Genomic DNA, 26,286 nt, shown 5'->3' on the forward strand with positions numbered 1-26,286 from the left:
ACGTATTCAACAAATAAAATTCGACTATATTTCATTTCAGGTAATCTATTCTCGAACATGACTGCAAGCTGGCAATTCTGAAGTAATAGCTTCTATAAAGCCCGGATTAGCAATATTCTTTCTCGTGTTATTTCTATCTCATTCCATTCGGAGCCGCAATTCCTAGCAGACCTATATAAAATCTGATTTCAAGATTACATTTCCTCGTGAACAATTAAATTTGCCGGAAACCGGAAAACGGATCATCTTGGCATTAGTCAATAACGAGAACGAGCCCTTGAGGGGCTTAAGATTAATTTCCATTTAGGACGATTCATGAAGCCTCATCATAAATTGATGACTTTCGTATCATGACGCAAGGAACTTATAGTGAGAACTTGTTGGATTTTGAACATTTTGGCATTTCTTATAAAAATATCGTAATTCGTGCGCCTGATACATTATGAAAAAGTACACATAAAATCTGCGGCCAAAACGAAATGTTTTCACTTCAAAAAGTAGATATAATTTGCCAATTCTTATTGAACAATTTTATTAACAATAACTGATTTATTGCAAGATTTTCACTATAAGGGTTTTACGAAAACCGCAACACGTGTTTCGCTATGCGAAAGCTTCCTCAATCGAGAATATATTCTTTTCACATATAGTCAGTGGGCATACTTGAAGACTGGCTATAAATCAAATCATCTAAAGGAACAATTCGTTCAGGCCAGTGTCAACTCCCTACACTGTAGGTTAATAGACACTGTAGAGTGTAGATGATTGGATTTATAGCCAGTCTTCAAGTATGCCCACTGACTAGAGGGAAAAGCTTTCTTTCCTTATACGATGAATTGGTCAAATTTCGGATATGCGGGTGGTTACCTCGTTCACAGGCAGATGAGGCGATGACAAATATGTTGTTTGTTGCCCGCTTCAGCCTAGTTCGAGGAATGATACTCTGAAAGAATTCGATTTTCCAAATCATCGACTTTTTGTTGATGATAGATACTACCTTGCACTGACGAGTGGCCAAATAGCCCGAAACCGGTCTGCAAGTACGTTCCAATAACTGAAAAGCGATTCCAGCAGTTGTATCGCCAACATCATACGCAGGAATAACTCCAGAGAAGAATCTTGCACTGACACCTGTCGGATAAAATCCAACGCCCTTCGTGGTATTACCCAGGGAAATAGTTGTTTTCCAGTGACCAATGACAAACCGAATATAACCCCAAAAAATGCATAAAAAATCTGGTTGTATGAATATCAACAAAACTTTCATGAACTGAATCAAGCCTCGAAAAAATTCACAACACTAGATTATTTCGACAAAATAAAAAACTCACTTTCTAGCAAAATGCAGTTTTAAGGAATTTTCACGAGTTTTATTAAAATCTGGGGGTAAATATCAAAACTGTTTTGCAAACAAAAGTCTCAGATACAGAAAAACACTTTTAGAACAAAAAGAACCGCTTACTTGACAGGGATTAAATTCAAACTGATAAAACTGAGCAAAGCCACTGAACATATCTAAAATCTGAGCTGGAGAAGACAAATCACTGAAATGATTTTTAGAGACAATCCTTATCGTTGAATCAAAACCCTTCAAGAAAATGGTTTGTTTGAACAAGCAACTCAAAAAACTTGGAGTAGAGTTGAAGAAGAATATTACCACCGTTGTTGAAAATATTAGAAATGGTTTTTCGATAAAAAGATCTCGATCTATTGAATGAAGATTTGAAATTTGGTTTGAGTCATCCGAGCGAAATTTGGGAATATGCTGTGGTCAGTGTTGAAAGTACAATTTAGCACTCACCTAGAACATTGAACGTGTTCGTTCGGGAGGCTTACATGAACCAAATTCCTAATAATTTGACAATTAAGACTGTTGATAGGTTGAATATTACTGGAGTTTTTTCCCAACACCAAATCGTTATTTTTAACACCTCCACACGTGTTTCGATCACCAAGTGATCATCTTCAAAGAGGAAGATTAAAAATAGAAACTAATGCGAGCTAACCCTATTTATGCTATATAGGTAACCCATACAGGTATACCATCCAGGCGTACCAACCATACAGGTATACCGACCTAAATTAATTTTACAATTTTGCCTTATCTATCATTTTACAATATATGTTTATATAAAACAATTTTCAGCTATATAAAAATTAATTTCACAATATTGCCTGTCCAAATTTATTTTTGCAATGTGTCCTTATGTAGTAATCAGTAAACCCAATAACATTATTTTATTTTATTTTAGCAAGCCATATAGTATGCTCTTTGGTATAGGTCCGTCATCGTTATTTATAATATTGTGTTTACTTATTTCTACACTCTCATAGGCATCTAGTTGCCTGTTGTTGTTAACTTGTCTAACTAATCTTAATGAACTGCAGTCTATAGAATGGTTTTGTTGCAAAATATGATGGGCGACTGCTGATTTTTCATATCTTCCATATTTTAAGTGTGCTATGTGCTCCTTATATCTTACTTCAATAGATCTTTTTGTCTGTCCATAATATTTTGCATCGCAATCCTTACATTCAATTTCGTAAATTCCAGACTTTTCCGAATTCTTGACTTTGTCTTTTGGACTTCTCAAAAGGCTCTGTAGTGTATGACTTGTTTTAAAAACCACCTTCATACCTAGTTCTTTGAAAATCTTTCCAAAGTTCCTCGTATATATTGTTTATGAAACAAAATCGGTTCCGGGAAGAAGGTTGCTTTTATGAACAACATGAAGGAACGGCCATGGGAAACCCCTTGCCCCCCTGCCTGGCAGACCTGTTCATGAGCAGATTCGAAATGGAAACCAAAGAAAAGTCGAAGTATTTTCCTAGGATTTGGCTAAGGAATGTGGATGATATTTTCGCGATATTCGATGCCAAAAAATCGAATATTGACGACTTTATTTCCATTTTAAATAATAGATGTTCATCAATGAAATTCACGTATGAGTTAGAAAATAAGGGACAACTACCATTTCTTGACGTTTTGGTAATGAGGAGCCAATATGGAGGATTATAATACGATTTATTTAGAAAAGAAACAAGAACGTACAGGTATATTCCTGACAGTTCACATCACTGTGGACAGCACAAACGTGCTGGGTTGAATTTTTTTGTGCATCGTCTTTTGACTTTCCCTCTAACACATGATAAGTTCACAAAAAAAAGACGTACAATACAGGAAATAGCAGCCACTAACGGTTTCTCGAGGGGTATTGTAGATGACATAATAAGGAAAAAGAAGTTAAGGTTACGAATGAACGAAATCTCGACTTGCAGATAGGACAAAAACCAAGATAAATACATCTCAGTTCCATACCACCAATATACGAGGAAATTTGGAAAGTTTTTCAGAGAACTAGGGATGAAGGTGGTTTTTGAAACAAGTCATACACTACAGAGCCTTCTGGAAGTTCAAAAGAAAAAGTCGAGAATTTGGAAAAGTCTGGAATTTACGAAATTGAATGTAAGGACTGCGATACAAAATATAATGGACAGACAAAAAGATCTATTGAAGTAAGATATAAGGAACACATAGCACACTTAAAATATGGAAGACCTGAAAAATCAGCAGTCGCCCATCATATTTTGCAACAAAATCATTCCATAGACTTCAGTTCGTTAAGATTAGTTAGACAAGTTAACAACAACAGACAACTAGATGCCTATGAGAGTGTAGAAATAAATAAACACAATAATATTATGAATAACGATAACGGACCTATACCAAAGCTTGTTAAAATAAAATAATGTTGTTAGGTTTACTGATTACTACATCAGGACACATTGCAAATATAAATTTGGATAGGCAATATTGTGAAATTAATTTTTATATAGCTGAAAATTGTTTTATATAAACATATATTGGGAAATAAAAAATAAGGCAAAATTGTAAAATTAATTTAGGTTGGTATACCTGTATGGTTGGTACGCCTGTATGGTTGGTACGCCTGGATGGTTATACCTGTATGGGTTACCTTTATGGAATAAATAGGATTAGCTCGCACTAGTTTCTAGTTTTAATCTTCCTCTTTGAAGATGATCACTTGGTGATCCAAACACGTGTCGAGGTGTTAAAAATAACGATTTGGTGTTGGGAAAAACCTCCAGTAATATTAATTACTACACCAAAGGTTCCAAACAGTGCATCATAATGTTCATAGGTCGTTCGAAAAAAATTGTCCGTTTTAATGTCATGTGTTTCTATAATTCCATATCTCAATGAATATTTATTCTACTGTGTCGTGGGGCATACTGATTGATAGATAATTTTGTATAGTCGAAGTGAACGATATTGTGCACACTTGAAGTTAGCGGCACTCTCAAAGGCCAAAAACCCAATGAAATGAACCGGCTGCGAACTAGTCCACGTGGACTGTAGAATTGGCGGTTCGTATCGGATAATTTTTATTAACCGAGTTTTATACTTAGCTGAAAAGTCATGAAATTGAATTTGAAGTCATGTTACGGTGATGAATAGAAATCGGGGAATGCGGGGATGGTTATCGCCGTCGTGTTATAATTCAGGAACTGATCTCGATGTGAGTGTTGAAATTCGATATTGGTGCAATTATAATTACTCAAAATTTTTGTTATCTGTTTGAAATGTGGCGTCCTTGGGCAAAGACTTATAGTAATAACATGTGTGATAACAAGCAGACTTCTTCCAGTGTAGTGATTCCAATGGCGATGGTGAACAATTCGAAAAAGAGATACCAGTGAATATGATTCGGATGTATTTGAATATTGAAACACAGAGAGTATGTTTCAATGTATATATAGAATTTACATTTCAAGTTTGGTTTCGAGGGAAACAAACTATTACAAGCAACATCAGATTTGACCGGAATTTCTTTCTCAACTGTACGTAAAATAGTCAAAAACAAACCTTATGACCGCAAGACGCGATATGATACAGGATTACCAAAACAATCAGATGTTCATCTAATAATATCATTGAAAAAACAATATACGACTGTTACAAAAGCAATGAGATTCCTACAACTGAAATCATATGGAAGAAATTGAATACTTCCGGCCGTAACGTGAGCTGCTGCGACAAAACTCTTCAGAATTGGATAAAGAAACTAGTATTTAGATTTAAAATAATGAACAAACGTCAAGCAGTTATGGAAATCAGAGGAATAGTGGAATTGCGTAACAAATGCTTAGAACAAATAACTAAATATAGACAAGAACAACGACAAATTTTTTATATGGACGAAACTTGGTATGACACTCACGACACACTTACGAAAGGGTGAACTGGTGGTTCGAGAATATGTATGGCTAACATGCCTGCAAACAAAGGATTGCGACTGAGCATTGTGCATTGCGGAGAAAGTAAAGGATGGGTTCCGTATACTTTGAAATTATGTGGAAAAAAACTTGAGGATTGCAATGTTGACTATCATAAGAACATGTAAGCTAATATTTTCGAAGAATGATTTGAAAATACATCGAGCCTAAATGTGGATACGGATAGTGTAATAGTTCTTGACAACGCTCCCTATCATTCGCGACACCTCATCAAAGTACCGAATACAAATTCAGGAAAGATGAAATACAATTTTTTTCAATGGATAACGATTTGTATTTTGAAAATTACTATACCAAAAACCAACTACTTAAAGTTTTACAGACAAAAACATTTGAGAAAGTGTATGCCTTCGAGAGTATTGCTGAAAAGTATTGACACACTGTACTGAGACTTCTCCCCAATTTTTGTGTTTTCAATCCTATCGAGTTGATTTGGGGAAATTTGAAAAAAAAAAGCATCAGGCGTTAAATAATTTTCCAAAATTCGATAAAATGGTAATAGAGCTAGTTAAAGAAGAAGTATCTAATATAACCGAGGAAGACTGGCAGAAAAGTATTACAAAAGTAATTTTAGTTGAAAAAGACAATATTGAGATTGGACACTTCCATATCAATGGTGGAAATGAATTCAATATTGATTTAAATGACGACAGTGATAGTGAAACAGAAAATATGGAAGAGAAATTATCAGTAAGTTAGTGAAGTATTTTTGAAGCGATCGATTGTATATTAGATATGTGAGTAAGTAGTATTGAAGAAAAATCTCTTCGAAGTTTGTTTTTCCGTTAATTAGCTGTCGTCCCCATACGAACGACAACTCTCGAAAGTTGAGAAATTTGTGCAAGCTGAGGACTAACGAGGTCTTTTAACGCCTTTTAACGTGTGATTCCTAAGCTTTTGTGGTTTGATTTGATTTGGTTTGGTTTGACTTGATAAAACCACAAGATAAATGAAGATAACCTCAAAATCCTACATATTTGTAATAAAGGGAGAAAAATGAATCTGTTGGAGGCCATGGAGATTAAGAAATCAATCAATAACCAGAAACATATACCCCTACGAGCAACTTGATTTATGTAGGTCTTCTCTCTTGAATTTATGAGTTTAACAACCCCTAGTATTTTCAGGGTGGTATTTCAAGTTGGCATCCTGTCTCTCAAATACCTGTCCTTACAGTATACCTGAAAATTCTAATAAAATCGATATTTCAAAATTCAGATTTTAGTTTTATACTTGATAATGGGGTCAAACCCGAAACTGGTCGTATAAATAAAATTTACCAGTGGTATTTAGACAAAAGTGTTTTAATTCATTTCATTTAAGTGATCATGAATTACCATAGAGTAAACAAGTCATCAATTACACATATAATCAGAAATGATTACTGAATAACGAAATTAGTTAGCTCCCTAACTATATTATCAAAAGGGAGCTGTCGGAAGGTAGGTTGCAGTATATCGTTTACTTGAACTATACCCTATATCTACTGTCGTTCAAAATCAAAATTTTGTACCGGTCTGAAAAATTTGACTCAGTTTTTGGCATCTATCCCGTGCAAGCTGTGCTGACGAACAAAGTAGAAAAATTCGAACATGTAAAAAGGTTATATCGAGTTCAATACCAACCCGGAGCTCTCAGCCGAGAACACAGGACATGGATTTAGTAAACGTAGACAACGATACCGAGACAACAGAGTAGAGCACTAATTTTCGTTTTGTTTAGAGTTAATTTTATTTAGATCAATACTGATTAAAAATAACAAGCGTGATGAAGGGTGTCAAAGAATACTCAAAATCAACAACCCTGAGGAAAAATTATGGAATATCGACTGAGGGATAAAAAGCTTCAGTTGGGTATTGGGAGAAACCTGCAGAGAATTTTTGTTTGTTGACTGAACGGATAAACTCCCACCAATGCGTCGACACAATCTTTTTGATGGTCCATAACGGTAAATATTTCATTTTATTTCTCTTTTCCTAGTTATTATTGAACAATTCGAGCGTGATTGGGGTTTTGTGACATATCAACCGAATATCGGATTCAGAGTTCAATTAATACGAACTGACATAAAAGCCAAAGGTTTTAGTGTGAATAAATGATTACATTTCATGATTTATCACCTGAAAGTTGTTCTGTGAAATATTTTGCGGAATGATAATGGAATACGTCAACTGAATAACTGGATGGAAATGAATGACCAACAATGCACGGAAAAAACGTAATTGGGTGTTTAAAAAATATAATGAATATAAAGCATAAGTGAATTTATGTAATTTTTACATAAATGTTCTCTGGAATATTTCTCATCATCTTTATCGATTTCTTTGTTCTCCATTTCTACTACATTAACTTAAAATAATAGAACAATAGAAAAAATAGATTCTGAGAACTTTCTTGCTGCCTTTTGAGACCCTTTGGAAGCATGAACATGTAATTCTCATGTGAATAACTATTCATATAGATTCAACAGTTTTTGGTGACCGAATGTAAAACTGAAACTAACCGACATTTCAGATGAAGGATGATCGATGAAAATCATTTCTGATTCCTCCCCGTCCAGCAGAATAGAAACAGTCCTCTCTCCAAATTCGTCATCTGAAACAAATAAAAATTGTTACTCTGGAAATAATAAAAATATAATAATCAGAATTTCAGAAAAAAAAATTCGAAATAACCGAGATCGACGACGTTCTCATATTCTTCAAACAGTTTCAAAAGGAGGCGAGCTTTACTCCACTTTTTCCCTTGAAAGTTTTCTGTTTGACACTTCAACGTGAAAAAACAATTAAAACCAAGTTTTTTATATTTTGTTTTATGGAAACGTCGTCTTAATAAGCCAATTTAACATGTGAAATTTGTCCCTATAATTTTGCAAGTAATTCTTGAACAAATTCTCAACCAAGATTGAACACATTCTCAACAGAGATTGAACAATCAAATCTTAGTTATTGCACTAGTGCCTCTACTTTTCAAGAGGAGTAACTATTATTTAAAAAACTTTCATGGACGATGTTGAAGGACCTGTTCAACAAACTTGATACTGAGTAACATTCAATATGAACCTTGATATCAGTCAACAACTGTGCCTTCCAGAGATTGATTATTTGTAGATCTTCGATTTATATCTAGATACTTATACATCATCTCGATGTTGTTTTTGAGTACATTCAGGTGTTTTTTTTATTCTGTACATAATACCAACTGCATCATTTTCATCCGAATTGGAATATGTACAAAGAAATATATTGTTCAAATGTCTATTTAACATTTCATTTCAACTATTAATGGGCTCATTCAGGCTAATTTAGTTTTTTATTGAAAATTATTATTATGAAAGTAAATCATCTCCCAAGTATCCCACAAAATTTTCCGGTTTTTATGTCAATTAACAACTGAGCAATAGCAATTGAAAATGTGAGATCGCCCGCGTTACATCCTGACGTCACGCCAGGCAATGAGCTTCGAGCGGTGGCAACCGGGCCTGTAGTTGGAGATTATGAATCGCTGCCATCGTCGGATTTTGTTTTACTTGCTGGTTGAGTATTTTTGAACTCTTTTGTTTTCAAAACAATTTAAAAGTTAAGAACCATTATGTGTTCATTAGAAGATAGCTTCAGTACAGCTGTTTCAGGTGATTTACGTGATGTCGATATTTTCATGGTGATGAAATATTTTAATAACAGTAGGGATTACATAATCGCTGTATCTTTTGATATTCAATAAACCTATTTATTAACTTAAATTCCAACAGCAAAGGTCTTTTCCAGTGTACATGCTTTGATTTTCAGTGATATCTTCGTTACAAGTATTTAACACAATTTGTTTTTCCTTTTTTTGAACAAACGGTGGAGCTTTAGATGTATGGCCCGTCGGTCTATCAATCTAGCAATCAAATATATGCAGAATTATGCCTGGTTTTATTATAATTTTTCACACTTGCATAGTTTTGATATACATGTAATTTTCTAAATCTTTTTCAACCTAAAATTCAAACTAGTGCTCAGAAAATTATAATTTTTTTATTAATCATTATCATTCATAGTAACATCAAAATGATGTTCGTAACAAAAATGCGTCCCCTTGGCAGATACAAAGTCGGCCCTCCACTTAGCGCGCTGTCATAACTTTCTTGATTTTAAGTTACAGTAAAATAAAAATTTTGTCTGGTGCAGTTACCGAAGAATTCTTGCATTTAGGAACGATGCAATACTTGTAACGTCCTTTTTTATCATTATTCATATTCAAGCAGTTGATAAACTGCAGTAAACAACACACAACTTGCTCTCTACGGCTTTGGCACACGTATTTCGCTTATCCGCCAGCACTCCCTGATGACTGACTGATGTGACGTCAATCAGGAATAGCAGACCATGTTTGGACCCATCAACACAACATCGAGTGGTCCCAAGCTGAGATCTTGCACAGAGAGGAACATTGGTTCAGGAGAAAATTTAAGGAAGCCGCATACATGTTGTCCAACAACGTATTCAGCCAGGCCAGCGTAGATATACGAAACATATGGAAACCCATCATCAAACGGAAAATGACCAACTCCCGCCAAATCGGTCATCTCTCACGGAATCAGTGAAGCGGAAAATGGAAAGTAGAGAAAGTGAAAGTATTTCAACGACCTATAAAATAGTCATCTCTCGGAGGAATCAGTCCAGTCATCACCCGAAGACGATTGTAGATACCAACAATCGAAACGTCGTGAACTAACGTGACTTGGAATCTCCACACTTTTTTATTTTTTATTATTTTCTTTTTGCATTCCTTTAATTTTTATTTATTCAATTATTTTATTTTTACTTGTAGGTTACTTCACTATCATTTCATTTCAGGTTTATTGTTGCTTAATATAATTGTTATTTTCAACTATTCTTTTTTAATTATTTTTTTTTACTTGTTTCAGGGATTTCAAATCATTTTATATAGTAGACAATGGAAGTCCGAACTAGTGAAATTCATCACGAAACATTGTCAATCACCTTCAAACAAATATTAATTTGATGGGAAAGATAAATAGTGAAAATTCAGATTTTTTGCAGATGTACTATTTGAAACATAAACTATCAAATAATGAAATAAAAAAAATGTTGAATGAGCCCATTAGTAAAGAAAAACATAATAAATTCATCTATTATTTATAAATAATGCTTTTCAATGCTGCATTATTTGTTTATCGACGTAAATATTCACAATCATAAATTGAATCAAATATCATAATAATTGAAACATTCTTCAAAATTCTCAAATTACTAAAACCAATGAAAAAAATAATGAACGCTCATCATTCTTTCGATTACATAAAAATTTTTGTTCCTTTTTTCTTCGACAGGGATTACATATATTGATGATATATTGAAGCAGCAAATCTTTCATCGCTTGCTGAAATCGAGTGGAAAATGGATTACCCTTTTTTTGTCTCCACAACAAATGAAAATGTCTGAATAATAACACCGATCTTATAACAAAATTCTGATGAAAACACACACATTTTATCTATCTAACGTCTTTTGAGTCATTACTAAACAAAGAAAATGATTGCTTGAACATTGCTTTTTATTCATTTTCATTTGATACATGTCCATGATGAACATGCATATTGTACAATAGCAATAGGGTCTATTTGACCCTCCATCGCAACCCGCAAAGGTTGCACCACTGTTGAGACTTACGACGAATCGCCGTCTGGTGTTGGATAACAAATGCGGTGTGTTTGTGGGCTCTGTTAATTTCAAATTAAATGTATTACCTGGCAGCAGCTCCCCTTTAATAATATAGTTAGGGAACTAACTAATTTCGTTATTCAATATTCAATTTCTGATTAAATAAGAGTCATATTCTCTGTTTCCTTATCACTGTCGTTATTTGATTCAATAATGAATTTATTTCCACCATTATTATGGAAGTGTCCAATCTACATATAGTCTTTCCAACTAAAATTACTTTTTAAATCCTTTTCTTGCCAGTCTTCTTCGGTAATAATTTTGGAAAATTATTTTTACGCCTGATGCTTCGTTTCAATTCTCCTCAAATCAACTCGATGGGATTGAAAACACAAAAAATAGGGGGAAGTCTCAGTATGATGTCCATACTTTTCAGCAATACTCTCAAGGACATACACTTTTTCAAATGTTTTTAGTCTGTGAAACTTCAAGTAATTGGTTATTTGTATATCTAATAATCTTCAAAATACAAATTGTTATCCATTAAAAAATTTTGTATTTCATCTTTCCTCGAATTTCTATTCGGTACTTTGATGAGCTGTCGCGAATGGTAGGAAGCGTTGTCAAAAATTATTACACTATTTGCATCCAAATTTGGCATCAATGTGTTTCCAAACCATTCCTCGAAAATATTAGCTTCCATGTTCTTATGATAGTCAACATTGCAGTCCTCAAGTTTTTTTCCATATAATTTCGAAGAAATCGAAACCGATCTCAATGCACAATGATTAGTCTGGATCCTATGTTTGCAGGCATGTTAGGCGTACATATTCTCGAAACATCAGTCCACCTTTGAATTTGAATTGAATCTGAATCACAAAATTAGGTTAGTAAAAATTATCTATGTATTGGTTATTTGACCTTTGAGAGTACCGACAACTTTCAGAATGCACAATATCTTTCACTTTAACTATACTACAAACAAAAACTTTATCCAAAATTCATCTATTTCTCCAAAGGTATACTGTGACCTCATAATGTTAGACATTTGGTATTGACTAGTCAGACGGGAATTACATTATTATGAAGTATAATGAGTTCCAGCTTACTGAAACTACTTATTCCCTTCAGCATATTATTAGTTTGTGTTTGAGATCATGACGTCACCATATCGAATGATAATTATAAGGTATGAATTGAAAATTTTATAATATCCTCATTGTCCTTAGAAATTAGTGAAGAGTTATTCAGAACTGAATAATGTTGAACTTTAAAGGTAATATTATTAAGGCAGATTATTGTTTGAGGAATGGAATGCTCATCCGGACATATTCATATATAAGATATGACGTGAACTTATTCAATCCATGCCGATTTCAAGTATTATTCGAAAGGATGTATTGACAAGGGTAATATTTATTGACTGAATTGAAAACTCGATTCCAAATAAGAAATGTTCAGAATGGAAGCATTCAAGGGAGTTCATCCATTTCATTGAAAAAGTCCAGACCGCTACCTTTCTCTTTGATATCCCTAAAAAGGTCACTTCGATCCGTTTTTCCTGTTGTGAAAAGGGGATTATTTTCCATAATAAAACACTACGAGGCACGTTGAATTTAACAGCACTCTAAAACTTTTAAGACTCTGCTTCACCCTAAAAGAATTGCCTTCATGATGATGTAAGGATCTATTCATTATCGTCAGGCTTTATTTCACTTGGGAAAAAGTGGAGGAGTGACAGGAAGTCTAGTCAATGACCTGTTCACCGTATACGTTTGCCAAACAGAACTGATGTTCATATAAACTTTAATCAAATTTCTACTTCACTTACTCTGAATTCCAAATGTTTGCACGAAACGGTGATGTTTGGCAAAATTATACATACGTGGACTGTATAAAAAAATGAGGTAAATGATCAAAATTCACGAGCTACGTGATTCGATTAGCGATTTTTTATATTTTTTATTTTGGTACACTCGCCTCGAACATATGTTAACAATTTCAGCTGTTCAGCTGTTTCAGCATGTTGAGTTTGTTGGTGAGAGGCATTTTCTCTTATCGAAAAAAAAAATAGATGAAAAGATGTGAATAAAAGTCTTTGTGAAAAATGGAAATGCTTGCTAAAAACACTTGCAATTTTGGCAGTGGCATACATTCAATGATTACAAGTAGTACAATGTGAATGACGACACATCAACCACTGAAAATGCTGGCAAAGTGAAAAATTGTTATGGAGAATCGTCGAATTACTATTAGAAAAGTCGGTGAGAATGTCGACATATCAGTTATCTCATGATTTGCAATTTAATCGAGAATTTTAGACATTTAGCGTGTATCAGCAAAGTTCGTTCCAAAATTGCGTATTCTGACCAAACAAACCGCCCAGATCCAGATTTGCTCAGAAGGCTCATAACTGGTGACGAATCATGGGTATATATGGTTATGACATGGGAACCAAATTCCAATCGTCCCAATGGAAAAGTCTAGGGGAGCCTAGACCAAAAATACGCCAATTTCGATCAAATATCAAGGTTTTACTCACTGTTCTCTTCAAGTATCGTAGCGTAGTGCATCAGGAATTCTTGCCACAAGATCCTACAGTCAATAAGAAGTATTATCTGGAAATTATGCGCCGCTTGTGAGAAACAATACGAAGACAACGTATGGTATTGTGGAAAAACAATTGAATCATCTAAAGCAGGGGTTGGCAAGTAGTTTTAGGTGGGTTCGGTAACTGTGGAAAAATTTTGACGAGGTCCAGAAAAAAACAACTGATAAAAATTAAGTGTTACCTATGTATTATTTTGGTTTCAAATCAAATTCTGAATTATAAAACACAAGACCTAAAATTAATGTGAGAAATTACAACGACGGTCTCGAGCCAGTTTTTTATAGTTTGGTTCTCGATAAGAACGGCAAATTCGAAGTATGTCTTCTAGGTGGACGTCCGTTAATCTCGAACGATATTTGTTTTTCAAAACGTTATTCTTTGAGAAAGATGTTTCACGTACATATGTCGAGCCAAACATAGTAGCCAAATTTATAGCTAGTTTCTTGCAATTTTCATATTTTTCTGGAACATGTTTGGTCCAAACTTCTTCAGTGGATACCGTTTTATATATTTGCAAAGAGACATCTTCTTGCAAATAAATTATCTCTATTTGAAGTGATGCCACATCTGTCTGCTGATACATCAACTTCAAATGGCGATTTAAGAAACGGAGATAGTTTGCCTATCTCTGCAAAGTCTTGGAATCTTGTAGCAAATTCGTTCCTAAGATCGGCCAGAAATTTTACAAACACTGCAATGTCTTCTTCAGAGTTCTTTTTATATTAAAGAATTGTCGGAATATTAATAAATTCCTGTCTTGCAATATCTTTTTTAAAGATATCCAGCTTGCGATGGAAAGCAAACACGTTTTGTATCAGATCACATATTAATTTGCCAGTTCCTGTGTTGAGCGCATTTGAATATTTCAAAATATCTTTAAAAAAAGCCACGACCAGCATATTACGCTTGTTTGTGCTTTCTGGCTCCCTTCGTATCTAAGTTTTGCAAGAAGGAGGTTACTTCTTCTTTTATCAGCCAGAAACTTTCAATAACTTGACTTTTACTCAGTCAATGAACATTTTGTCACTATTTTATCTTAACTAATGGTAGACTTAGTAATAAATTTATCAATGACCTTGAATAAATCTTCTCTTCGAGTGTAACCTTTCAACAGCAATATTGCTAGCAACTCTTCCCTAAAAATCTGACACTCAATATCAAGAAAACTAACGAAAATAGACATTCATCAAGTGCTATGGCGTAGCAAGGTGCCTTATACAGAAGTTCAAGAAAAGTGTATTTAATATCAGCAGCAAAAAAATCCGTTCTTCGTGTATTACTTCTCGCTGATAATGGAATACTTGATAATGCAGCGTCATCTTTTTTCTTCAAGAAGTGCCGTGACTACTTCTAACATACATATATTCACCATCTCAGAATCTGAAAGTGGTTTCTGCTGTTTATTTAGTGTCCAGCACACACGTAGCGCTGCATCTGTGGATTTTTATTGCTCGCTTATGCAACGAACTAGTAATTGTTTTTTTCTGTGAGAACTGAGATATGCATGAAGTTTTTCTTTACGAGCCTTACTGCCAAGAGGAAATTTTTTGTGAAATTGCTGATGAGTTGCTTCGTAGTGTCGCTTCAAATTATCACTCTTAACAATAGCGACAGTTTTATTGCATATAAGGCACACTGGAACCGCTTGAGGCCTATTAGGTAGCGTAAAACAATATTGTTCAGTCCATTCATATTTTCACTGTCCACTTCACGCTCTTTAGAATCGATATTAGTCGATATTGCCACTTTTTTGTTGTTTCAACAAAACAAAATAGTGGCAAGCGCGCACAGACACACATACAAACAGGGTAGATATGAAACTAATAAAACCATATCAGTTGTAGGTACTTGTAAAACAGGTTGACTAGGCAACTTGAAATAAAAAGTACATACTTAGTTGGATTCTATGTGGCTTAAAAATATAACTTCAATTAATACCTTATACCTTATACCTTATACCTTATACCTTATACCTTATACCTTATACCTTATCTATTAATTTCTATACTTCGTATATAACACATTACAATATTTGGCGGTCCGCCTGTTGCCGAGCGTTGATCTAAGGGAACAGTTCGTTCAGGCCAGTCTCAACTCTCTACACTGTAGGTTAATGGAATAACACCTATCAGAAAATAACTACTCTCCTGGCTAATACCACGAAGGGCGTTGGATTGTATCTGACAGGTGTCAGTGCAGTAATCTTCACTGAAGTATTTCCTGCATATGCTGTTTGCGATACAACTGTCGGAATCGATTTTCAATTATTGAACAGGCACACATGCAGACCGGTTTCCAACACCCTTCGTGGTATTAGCCAGGGGAGTAGTTGTTTTCTGACAGGTGTCAGTCCATTAACATGAAGTGTAGGGAGTTGAGACCTGCCTGAACGAATTACTCCTACAGATGATTTGATTTATAGACAATCTTCAAGTATGTCCACTGACTATATGTGAAAAGTTTTCTTTGGCGAATTTCGGGTATGCGGTTGGTTAGTACCTCGTTTGCCAGGTGGAGCGATGACAAACATATTGATTATTGTTTGCTTCAGCTTAGTTCGAGGAATGATACACTGAAAGCAATTCGAATTTTGATTATGGCATATCATCGACTCCATGTTGATGATGGCCACAAGTGAATGACAGTCTTATGACCAAGAAATATTTGAAATCATTTCCGAATCAGCATGCAAGTTCTCAACTTATTTCCGATTTGGAACAAACAAATGGAATTAACGCGTCTAGATATTCCAATCCGCCTCCAACTCAACTGTCGTAGCTATTCCGTAGGCAGCTGAACGTAGTTACGCCTAATTGTATTATTATTCACGCCCCAACGCACAACGATAAGAATTATAATCTACTGGTCCATATAATCAACTTCCAACAAATCGAATTAATCGTTGCATTCTGAGTTTTCGTTCCTACGTGCCGCAAGAAAATAACAATTCGCCAAGAACGAACAGAATTCGTGTTGATCAGTAAGTTTGGTACTTGAAATGGAAATTTCATAATTTGACTTTAAAGTTTTGTGAAGAGGTGTAACAATTCACTTATTACATCCAGATGAAGTACTTAAAGGAAGTTATCTGATGGAAATGGTCAAAAATTGATGAAAATCTCTGCCATTTTCTCGTATGGAAATGACATTACTCAGATCATAAACGAGTCAGCCAGGATTTCTGACATAGATGAAGAATTTGCTAGTCTTTTAGATCCATGAATAACATTATCACAACAAAGTCTCCATTGGACTTCTCCACCAAGAAGTTCATTAAAATTTGGAATAGATTATCAACAATTTCAAAGAACTATCTGCCCCGTGCAAAGTTGAGCACTACAGATTTACTGAACAGTAGGATCATTTCCAAATATTTCCCAGATTAGTGATATGTTTCAAAATATTCCATCAAAATATGGTTCTGGATAAGCTTCTTCTTCTTTGGGTATTCTTTCAATTCGAAAACGACTTCCTTGTAAAATAAACTCACCGACAAAATATTACATATTTTATTTTAAGCCATTATTTCATGTTTATTTCTATTTGAATCTTTATGCAGTTTCCATTACTGAGTATATACTGAAATATTTAACGTATATTGATTGCCAAATAATCCAGATATTGAAACTTTATAACACACTTGTAGTTTTGGTAATAATTTTCAATCAGAACAAGCAACAATGACGACAAAATGGAAGTTCTTTGAGGCAACATAATAACATTTAATCACTTAGTATTTCCCTCCTACCTCTAACGATAGCATGCATCCTCCTGGCACACTTCGAAAAGGTATTTGATGATTTCTTGTGGAATTCGATCCCATTTTTCCTGTGCAGCAATTCTTAATTCTGCAATTGAGTAAGGAGCTGGATTTCATGCTCGTATATGTCTTTTTGAGATGTCCCAAAAATGTTCTATGCGATTTACGTCTGGACTGCTTGGTGGCGACTCCACTGCTTCAAGTCCGACAACTTCAAGATACTGGGTGACTGTTCTTGCAGCATGTGCACCAGCATTATCATGCATTAGCACGAAATTGTTGTAATCAATGAAGCCGCCGCGCCGTAAGGTAAAACATGATCTTCAAGAATGTTGCGTATGTACCAGTCAGCGTTCATTCTTAAATTCATCTCTATAGGCTTGATGCGATTGTCCCAACTAATGCCACCTCACAACATAATGGAACCACCACCAAAGCTAACGCTATGCACAAGATTACATTCTGCGAAATTCTCCAGATCTTCTATATACTCGACCACGTCCATCTGGTTTCCATAACTGTATTCTTGGCAGGAACTAGGAACTGGCGAGGCGTTTTCGATTTAAACCAACTTCTTTGTGTCTTCTTATTACGGTTTTGACATTTCTGAGATGCGGAGCTGTAAGCATGCGATTTCGCAAAGATTGAATTTTCAAATATCGGTCACCTCTTGGCATTGTACATCTGTTACGTCCTTGACCAGGCCGCCATCTGTACTCCCCAGTCTCATTGTATCTATCGCTTCACAATACGAGAAAATATCATTTGATGGATATGCATTCTCCGCGCAATATCTTCTTATCTGCATCCCTCCTTGACTAAAATAACAATTTTAACACAAACTAATTCACTCAAATGCGGCATCTCACTAAGAAAACTACAGAATCTATAATAGTGGAAAAGGCACACTATTCAAAGTTTTGTAATTTGTACCATTATTTTACTTATTCAGCTATAGCGACTATGTCCAAGCATTCTTTTATCTATACTGAATGGAAATTTACGTAAAATAATTTAGCCCTTGAACATTCATCAATGAAAATCAATAACGTATTAAGAGAAAAGAAATTAACATGAAAAAAAATCTTGAAATAAATGCAATATTCAGTATCTGTATATCTTCATTGATGAATGAATGAAAGTATTCACGAGTTCGTCTAGAATAGTGTTTTTTACAACAAATCTCTAATGGAAGAAAATGATTCGTGTTCATTCTTTCTCATTTGTTGAATAACAGAAAAATACATTTTGCGACCCTGATCTTTTGTCAATTTCAATGGAGTGTTTTACTTTATATCTCAGCTGAAATGGAATTCATATGCAAAATATCGAATAAACTTATGAGGTAAAACTTAGGGAAGGGCTTCTCTCTTGAATAATAACCCACTTTATGGGAATTTTTTGGGGTTTGCGGATACATTGGTTGAATACTTTGGCTTGGTCACATATTTCTGAATATACACAAAGTCGTTTTGAAATTCAATTTTATTCAAATATTGAAGCATAAATTTTGACCATAGGCGGCGATTTCATATAAAAAGGAAAAACGTACCTCAATACGAATACTTCAACATTTGATCGTATGCATCAAACCACAAATCTGATGTAGCAGCATTGGCAAATTGATTTCATAATGCAGCAGAGCATTTTTCTCATTCAGGAAACAAATGTTATTGTCTCTGATATAGAACTCAAAAAGATGATAATTTAGAACCTTTTACTATGCGCATCAACAAACGTTCAATAGTGTAACTATAAAATATTAGAGTACTGCAGTGTGAATGGAAAGAATACGTCTAGAATGATCTGAATAACGGATATATCGGAATGAGGATATATCAGTACTGCCTGTTGATAAAGGAAATGCTACGGTCGTAATGAACAACAGAGAATACAAGGAGAGATTGACCATCTTACTTGATAGAGGGATCTACTCGAAACTCAATCAAAACTCAACCACCGAAAATTTGAAAAGAACGAATTGTCTTCATCAGGTCTAGAAAGCTCCTTAAAACATCCGAGGTTTCTCCACCACGTCTATATGGCCTACCGATCTTTACAAAAATCAACGCAAGGAATCTGCCACGGCTCGTACCGAAAGCACTTACCAATATTGTTTGTTGAAAGAGCATTGTTTTTTCGCGTATTGTTCATTTAGTAGAAAGTACATAACATTCTTTTTGTGTGTTCCACTCTAAAATTTTTTATTCCTTTGTAAAGATTGAGAGCTAGAACATAATGTGGTATAACGCTGAATACTGAAATTGTATTTATGGAATTACGCCATAACTGTGGTGGATAGTGGATATTGAAAACATTTCTGGTTCCCAAATCATTTTCAAAGAAGGCACTTCATTCACAAGATTGGCATTTTCTCCAAATAGGTATCCCTTGGAGAACAAACTGAAACGCAAAGTTATGAACAGCAATGAATATTGTTACTCACCCAAACTAGCATCGTAAGTATTCATATACTCCGAAGTCATGAACTGCGAGACCAGTGCCGTTTTACCGACTCCTGCATCTCCCAGCAGCACCACCCTGTACTTTGGCACCTCTATTTCCTCGGGAGATCCCAGAGGAGTGGAGTCCACTGTGTGATAGCCCGACCCACAGCAGGAGCCATCAAAGGGCGACCTCTCGCCCGATACGTTGCTAGCCCTGGAAGAGAAATAACGCAATCAAACCCATTTCCACGCGAAAAAAGGGGAGAAGTATTTTCCACATCAATATAGCTATGAAGTCGGTATTAGTATCGGGGGTGTTTGTCACTTTTCATACGTTGATGGAGGAAGGAGAATATAATCGTTCATTTTCCAATATTGTAACTTATTGACACTTCATCTTTTATAGTAATTTTTATTGATTTGTCAAATCCACAGGCAAAACAATTTCTGAAGAAAATTTAAAATTTTCATGCAAATGTAGAATTAACATAAAATTCAACTTTCAAAACTGTCACTTTCCCCAAACACCAGAACTGCAATACTTTTCTCGGCGCGCATTATATCAACCATATTACAGTGTGTGGAAAAACTGCTTGTTTTGACCATTTTACGCCAGAGGTCCCAGTTTTACCTTTTGATAATTATTATGGAGTTTTTTCCTCATGTCATACATCAAAATTTTAGCTTTCAAAGGAATCAAAGGGTTTACCATTATTAGCCTTAGCTGCAAATATATCAAATTTGTCATTTCCATACACACTTCAGTTCAATTCACCAACGAGATGGAAGTGAATAGCTCAATCAGTTTTTTAGACTTGTCTATTACTACTGATAATGAACATGGTTTTGCAATTTTCCACAAACAATCTTATCATACGTAATCCATCTACACACCCATTTCAGCATGAAGTGGCAGCTCTACAGACTTTTTGATATTCTACATTCAGAAGAAAATTTTCAAAAAGAACTGAAACTACGGAAACTAGCTGTGATACACGTCTATCCAAATTAAAAAAACCGATCAGGATAATAATTTTGTGAAATTAACCTACTTTGGTGAACCTGCTAACAATATCGCTTGTTTTCTGTTGAACAAACTTTTGGACATACTCGTTGCCTGCATAACAAGTTATAATTTGAGAAACGTTGGAAGTATATATTTATTGGGTTGCATTAAAAGTATATGTGTTGACTTGTGGTTCTTGTCCTAAATTTATATCAGCCAAACAGGAAGATCTTTCTTCTAAAGAATGAAACACAATACAAGTACCTAGTACTTGGATGAGAAGACAATTTCAACATTTGCAAACCAGCTTTTGAAAAAGGAGCACAAGTTCAATCATGATTACGAAGTATTGCATTTGAAAAATGAAGGTTCAAATCCCAATCTTTTCAAATATTCTGAAATCGATAGATTAAAGAATTCTAAACTATTGTTCAATAACTAAACAGATTTGAATAATTTCCTTTTGTTGAATTTGTTTCGTAACGATGAAATTGGTAATCAGGGTAAAAAGTTATGAGGTTTTGAGTAGTTCTGTATATACTTTATGTTCAGTTTAATGAGTTTGTTCCTAGAATGATATTGATTTAGTGTATAGTGAGTTTGTTATTCCAATAAGAGAAGTTTTTCCAAACACAAGTTAGAGAAACGGTCGTAATAAAAAAGTCAATGGGACTGAAAAAAATGTCATGAAAAATGATCTACAATGTGCTCGATCATTATTTTGAAAATCACTTTCACACTCGAACTGAACCCAGAGTCTGAATCTAGATACTTTGAATTGGCTCACTCCTACTTTCCAGTTATCACAAGATGCAAAGCAGAAAGATCCAAGCGTGTCTCCAATGTAGATGTAGGTTGGAGGGATTCATTGCTTACGTTGTTTCCAAACATGCAAGTCCTTGCACCCTGCATTGTTTCATTTTTGGCCACTAGACCATAGATGCATATTATGTTATCATGAGTGTAATCACCATGGTATAGGGCCAATACATCATGTCTGGTTTCAGCCCACATGTCTTTCTTTCTTCTGGTCAGCATCAGTGCTACCCCGCCTTTCTCTTAAAAATGTTCACAAGGGGTACACGATTTTCACAGAAAGTCCAAGAATACCGATTCTTGCCATGGTCGCCCCAGCACATCAACAAACGAATGTTGAGAAAGTGAGAAAAATTATTATGAAAAAACGTCGAATCACTATTAAAGAAGTGGCTGCGAATGTTTTGGTTGTTTTCCGGGTTTTGCCGTGGTCTTTTTCGGTTATAATCTTCAAACTTTTCGGCTGTAACTGCAGCAGTCATCTTCAGTGGCGTGGTCGAAGTCAGTTGACACGTCAAGAAAAGTACTTCGACCACGCCACGGAAGATGACATTCGCAGTTGCAGTCGAAACGTTTGGTAATTATAACTAAAGAAGACCACGGTAAAACCCGGAAACCAACCAAAACATCGACGCCAGCCGTGGAAGAACAAAATATAAGGAGATAAATAAATGAATACTTTCTGAGAAAAACGAAAATTCACCGTATTTTTTGAACAGACCTCGTATATTCACAGTGCATATACTATTTTTTGAAATTCACATCCTCTCTGGTCATATTCACCTTCAGTTCAGTTAAGTTCAGTGAAACATCATACATATTCACATAACGTTGAAAGGGACGTCAAAGTTTTCATGGAAACCTCAAGCAAGCCACATCAAAGATGAATTAACTTTGATGAATAAGGGTACGTTCTATAATATTATTAAGTTGAGGTCACTTCAGAGATATTAGTAAATTCGGTCATTTCTACCAGATCATTATAGTAGCCATCACGTTATAGTACAGAGTACACATTTTTTCAGATATTACTTTGTGGAAGAAGAAGGAGAAAAATAAGAAGAAGAATATATTTATTAAAATAGGTAACCCTTATATACAATATTATATAAAACGTATTACTAACATTCTAGACATTGAAAATAATTGTACCTAAAAAACTTAAAATGTTGATATAGTTCAAAACTGAAAATAAAAAAATAAAAATAACGACCTATGTTATTAAAAATACATTGCCATATGAGTGCAGCTCCAATACAATAATAAATAGAAGAAAACAACATACAATATACATAAAATGTAGATATAGTTGAAATTTAAAAATGAAAAATTAAAACTTCTAGTTTGAAAAATACCGACATGCTTATAACACTTCAATATAGGTTCAGCTCCAATATAATGATGAAGAAAACAACATACACATACTATATTTATTAATATCATCTTACAAAGTATTTTTCTAGCTAGCATTAAGGATGGATTTCAATGACTGTTTTTTGAAAATACTTAATGATGGACTAGATTTAATTACATTTGGTAATTTATTGTATGCATCAAACCTGTTGAAAAATAAAGAATTCATGACAATTCTCCTATTTGTTCTTCACAAATGCAAATTAGTATGATTTCTTGTGGCATATTTGTGTACTTCTAAATTTAGACTAACAAATTCAGAAAAAATGTGAAGGTTAGGTATTCAGAATTTCATATATAAATGTATAGTTAAGTAATACAACCGTAAATAAACTGGTAGCCACCGCAAAGTTTGTAACATGATTCCGATTTCAGTAAATCTATTCACTTTTAGAACAATTCGCATACCGCGATTTTGAAGTTTTTGTAATTGAGATGTTTGATTTAAATTAAACAAGAAAATAATAGAAACACAGTAATCAAAATATGGTTGGATAATCGAATTGTATACAGTAATTTTTGACTGAGTGGATAAATTACCAGAAATTCTTGCAGAGAAATATAGTTTTTTCGGTATTTTTTACATATATAATCGAGATGATTGCCAAAAAGTAATAAATTATCTAACTGGAATCCAAGATATTTGATACATGATTTACTTCACTTAAATCAAGATTTTTCCATTTATATTTTGTTGTCATAATCATTCCTTTAGTTTTCATTTTATTGATTTTCAATTTATTTGCCATGAGGTACTCATTTACATCATTTAATGCGGAATTCATTTTATGAATAGCTTTACCTAAGCATGTATCGTAGCATGCCAATAGTGTATCATTTGCAAATATATTTACAAAATATTTACAAGTTTATGTCTATTTAATAAGTATAAGATAAAAAGCAGAGGTCCTAAAACGCTACCATGCGGCACGCCTATATGTATATACAATTCCTGTGAGATATTATCTGACTTTCTATGGAATAAATAGTCAGACAACCATTTTGGTAAACATCACCATCAATGCCATAACCTCTCAATTTTATTAGAAGAATTACGGTCAATTGTTTCAAATTTATTGTTATCAACTTTTTTTATGAATTTTGATAAAGTAGTTGTAGTGCGGATACATCAGAATACACCAAGGGACTGATTAGTGATGCTAGGCGGAATGATGAGTGCATTGCTAGACGCAATTGCACTTAAAGGACAAGCCTTGGTGAATAGGGGCGATGATATTTCTGGGATCGACAGAAAAGTCAATCCAGTCATCATCATTATATATAACCTATTACTATATTCTCAAACAAAGTATCCCCCGCCACATCTGAATATTCATCTAAATGCCATAAAGGAAATATAACCGAACGGAATTTTATACTATTATCACCAATGAATGAAGTTTAAGTGTATATTCTATTATCATTTTGTATAAATTTGTTGAAAGATGATGATGTTACACGTAGGTCAAAGTGGCGCACTGCCATGCGAAGCCACGGAGTGTTCATCAAGAACGCTTCTTTATCCATTTGAAATACAACAATATAATCCTTTACATATTGTTTTTTCGTACATTCACACAGAAAAATCTGTGATAGCATACGTATGATTAAAAATGAGGTCACACATGGATGTGAAATCTTGGATCTGCTAAAGCACTGTATAGAAGTAAACACAAGTAAGTTCACTATTCGCCATAATTGGGTCAAGATTCCTCACCTCGAATCTTATGCTCAGCGAACCTACTGCACAACCGACTGAATCTGATGAATTTACCAAGCGAGCCTAGTTGAATCACGGAATGTTATTACAGAGTGTGACGTTGTAAGTGGTGGTTTTGTATTTGTGAAAAATTCGTGTCTAGTTTCAAAATGAACAAGTGCCGACCTGTGGGTTGCTGCAATTTTCAGGGTGATGTCGGCATTAATTTTTTTCGATATCCAATTGTCGAAAAAATGTATGTTTTTCTTGTATTCATTATGTAAGATTGAGGGAATGAACATATAACAAAAATCATAAAATGAATTGTTATAGACCAAATATGTGCAGACTTTCTTTATGACATCAATTTGATGAAATTAAACTTTAGGAATAGTATATGCCTCGAAAGTAATGATATAAAATGACAAAATAATCGGAGTTTCACTGAAAATCTACAAGGGAAAATAATTGTTGGACCGCATTTTTTTATTTGTCTAGTATGTATCTGTAGGAAAAATATTACTTCCACTGAAATCTCTGCAAAACCAAAGTATCAAACGTATATTCAAACAACCTTTTTTGGAACCTACTGTTGCATACTTTTCCATCAGTTCATCCACATCAATACTGGATATGAAAATTATTTTGATTGAAGCATTTATCAAAATTGGATTGAGAGTTAGGGGTATCATTTCAGATTTATGTTTTAATTTTGATACACTTGCCAGAAGAGATGTCAAAGTGATTGAAGAGCTGCCATATTTCTTTGTTGATGAGAAACAAATATTTTACTTTTTTGATACTCCTCACCTGCTGAAATGTAACATGCACCATTTTTTCGATGACTTTGAAATTTGATGAATTTACAACGAACATGAGTCATCTTGAAAAACTTCACAACTTGAATAAGGAAAAACAATATAGACTAGCACTCAAACTTACTGATTCTCATTCATTTTCAACTACAAATACAGCGATGAATACTTATGCCAGTTTCAATCAGAAACCTTCATCAGCCACTAGGAACGGGTACATTCATTTGAAAAAATGGATGAAGTGTTTGATATTTTGAATTCGAATCGATTTGACGATGTCAAACATTTCAATAAACCTTTTTTCGGAACATCAAAACAAATTGATTTTCTGAAAAAAATTAAAATATTTCTCAGAAAATTCACTGTAATATCAAAAAAAAACACGACTGGATAAATGAGATTCATTGAGGGATGGCAGATAACAATTTCGGCATTTCTGCATTTCACCTACATAGTGAAGGACACTCCTACATACTGAGACATTTATTGGGAGCTCATCGTAACAATGATGAAGTCAGATCATGGTCACATATTTTTTGATCGAACCTCGTACTGAGGTGCATGATAGCTCTTAGCCGACACCCTCCTGCCCCGCCACATGCCAGCAAAAAATAAAATATCGACCCGAAACATCAAAGAGGCCGACGGGAGTGAATTTACTTGTGGTTACTTCTATACGGTGCCTAAGGGAACTGCACGGATGAATGACATTTCTCTAGAATTTTGGATGG

At 34.4% G+C, this 26,286-nt stretch overlaps 1 protein-coding gene across 2 annotated transcripts in view; it reads right to left on the minus strand.

Moving 5' to 3' along the window:
• Positions 1-26,286, minus strand: part of LOC111511679 (uncharacterized) — a 295,428-nt gene that overhangs the window by 12,048 nt on the left and 257,094 nt on the right. For both annotated transcript variants that reach the window (XM_074171265.1, XM_074171266.1), the window contains exons 7-8: positions 19,806-20,020; positions 7,823-7,914 (exon numbers count right to left, since the gene is read on the minus strand). In XM_074171265.1, the coding sequence (XP_074027366.1) occupies positions 7,823-7,914; positions 19,806-20,020 (307 nt within the window). The remainder of the gene's footprint in view (positions 1-7,822; positions 7,915-19,805; positions 20,021-26,286) is intronic.

Source organism: Leptinotarsa decemlineata, unplaced genomic scaffold, assembly GCF_025532065.1.
Source record: "Leptinotarsa decemlineata unplaced genomic scaffold, Ldec_3_MD MMD2_tig00000010_RagTag_RagTag, whole genome shotgun sequence".
Classification (NCBI taxonomy): Eukaryota; Metazoa; Arthropoda; class Insecta; order Coleoptera; family Chrysomelidae; genus Leptinotarsa; species Leptinotarsa decemlineata.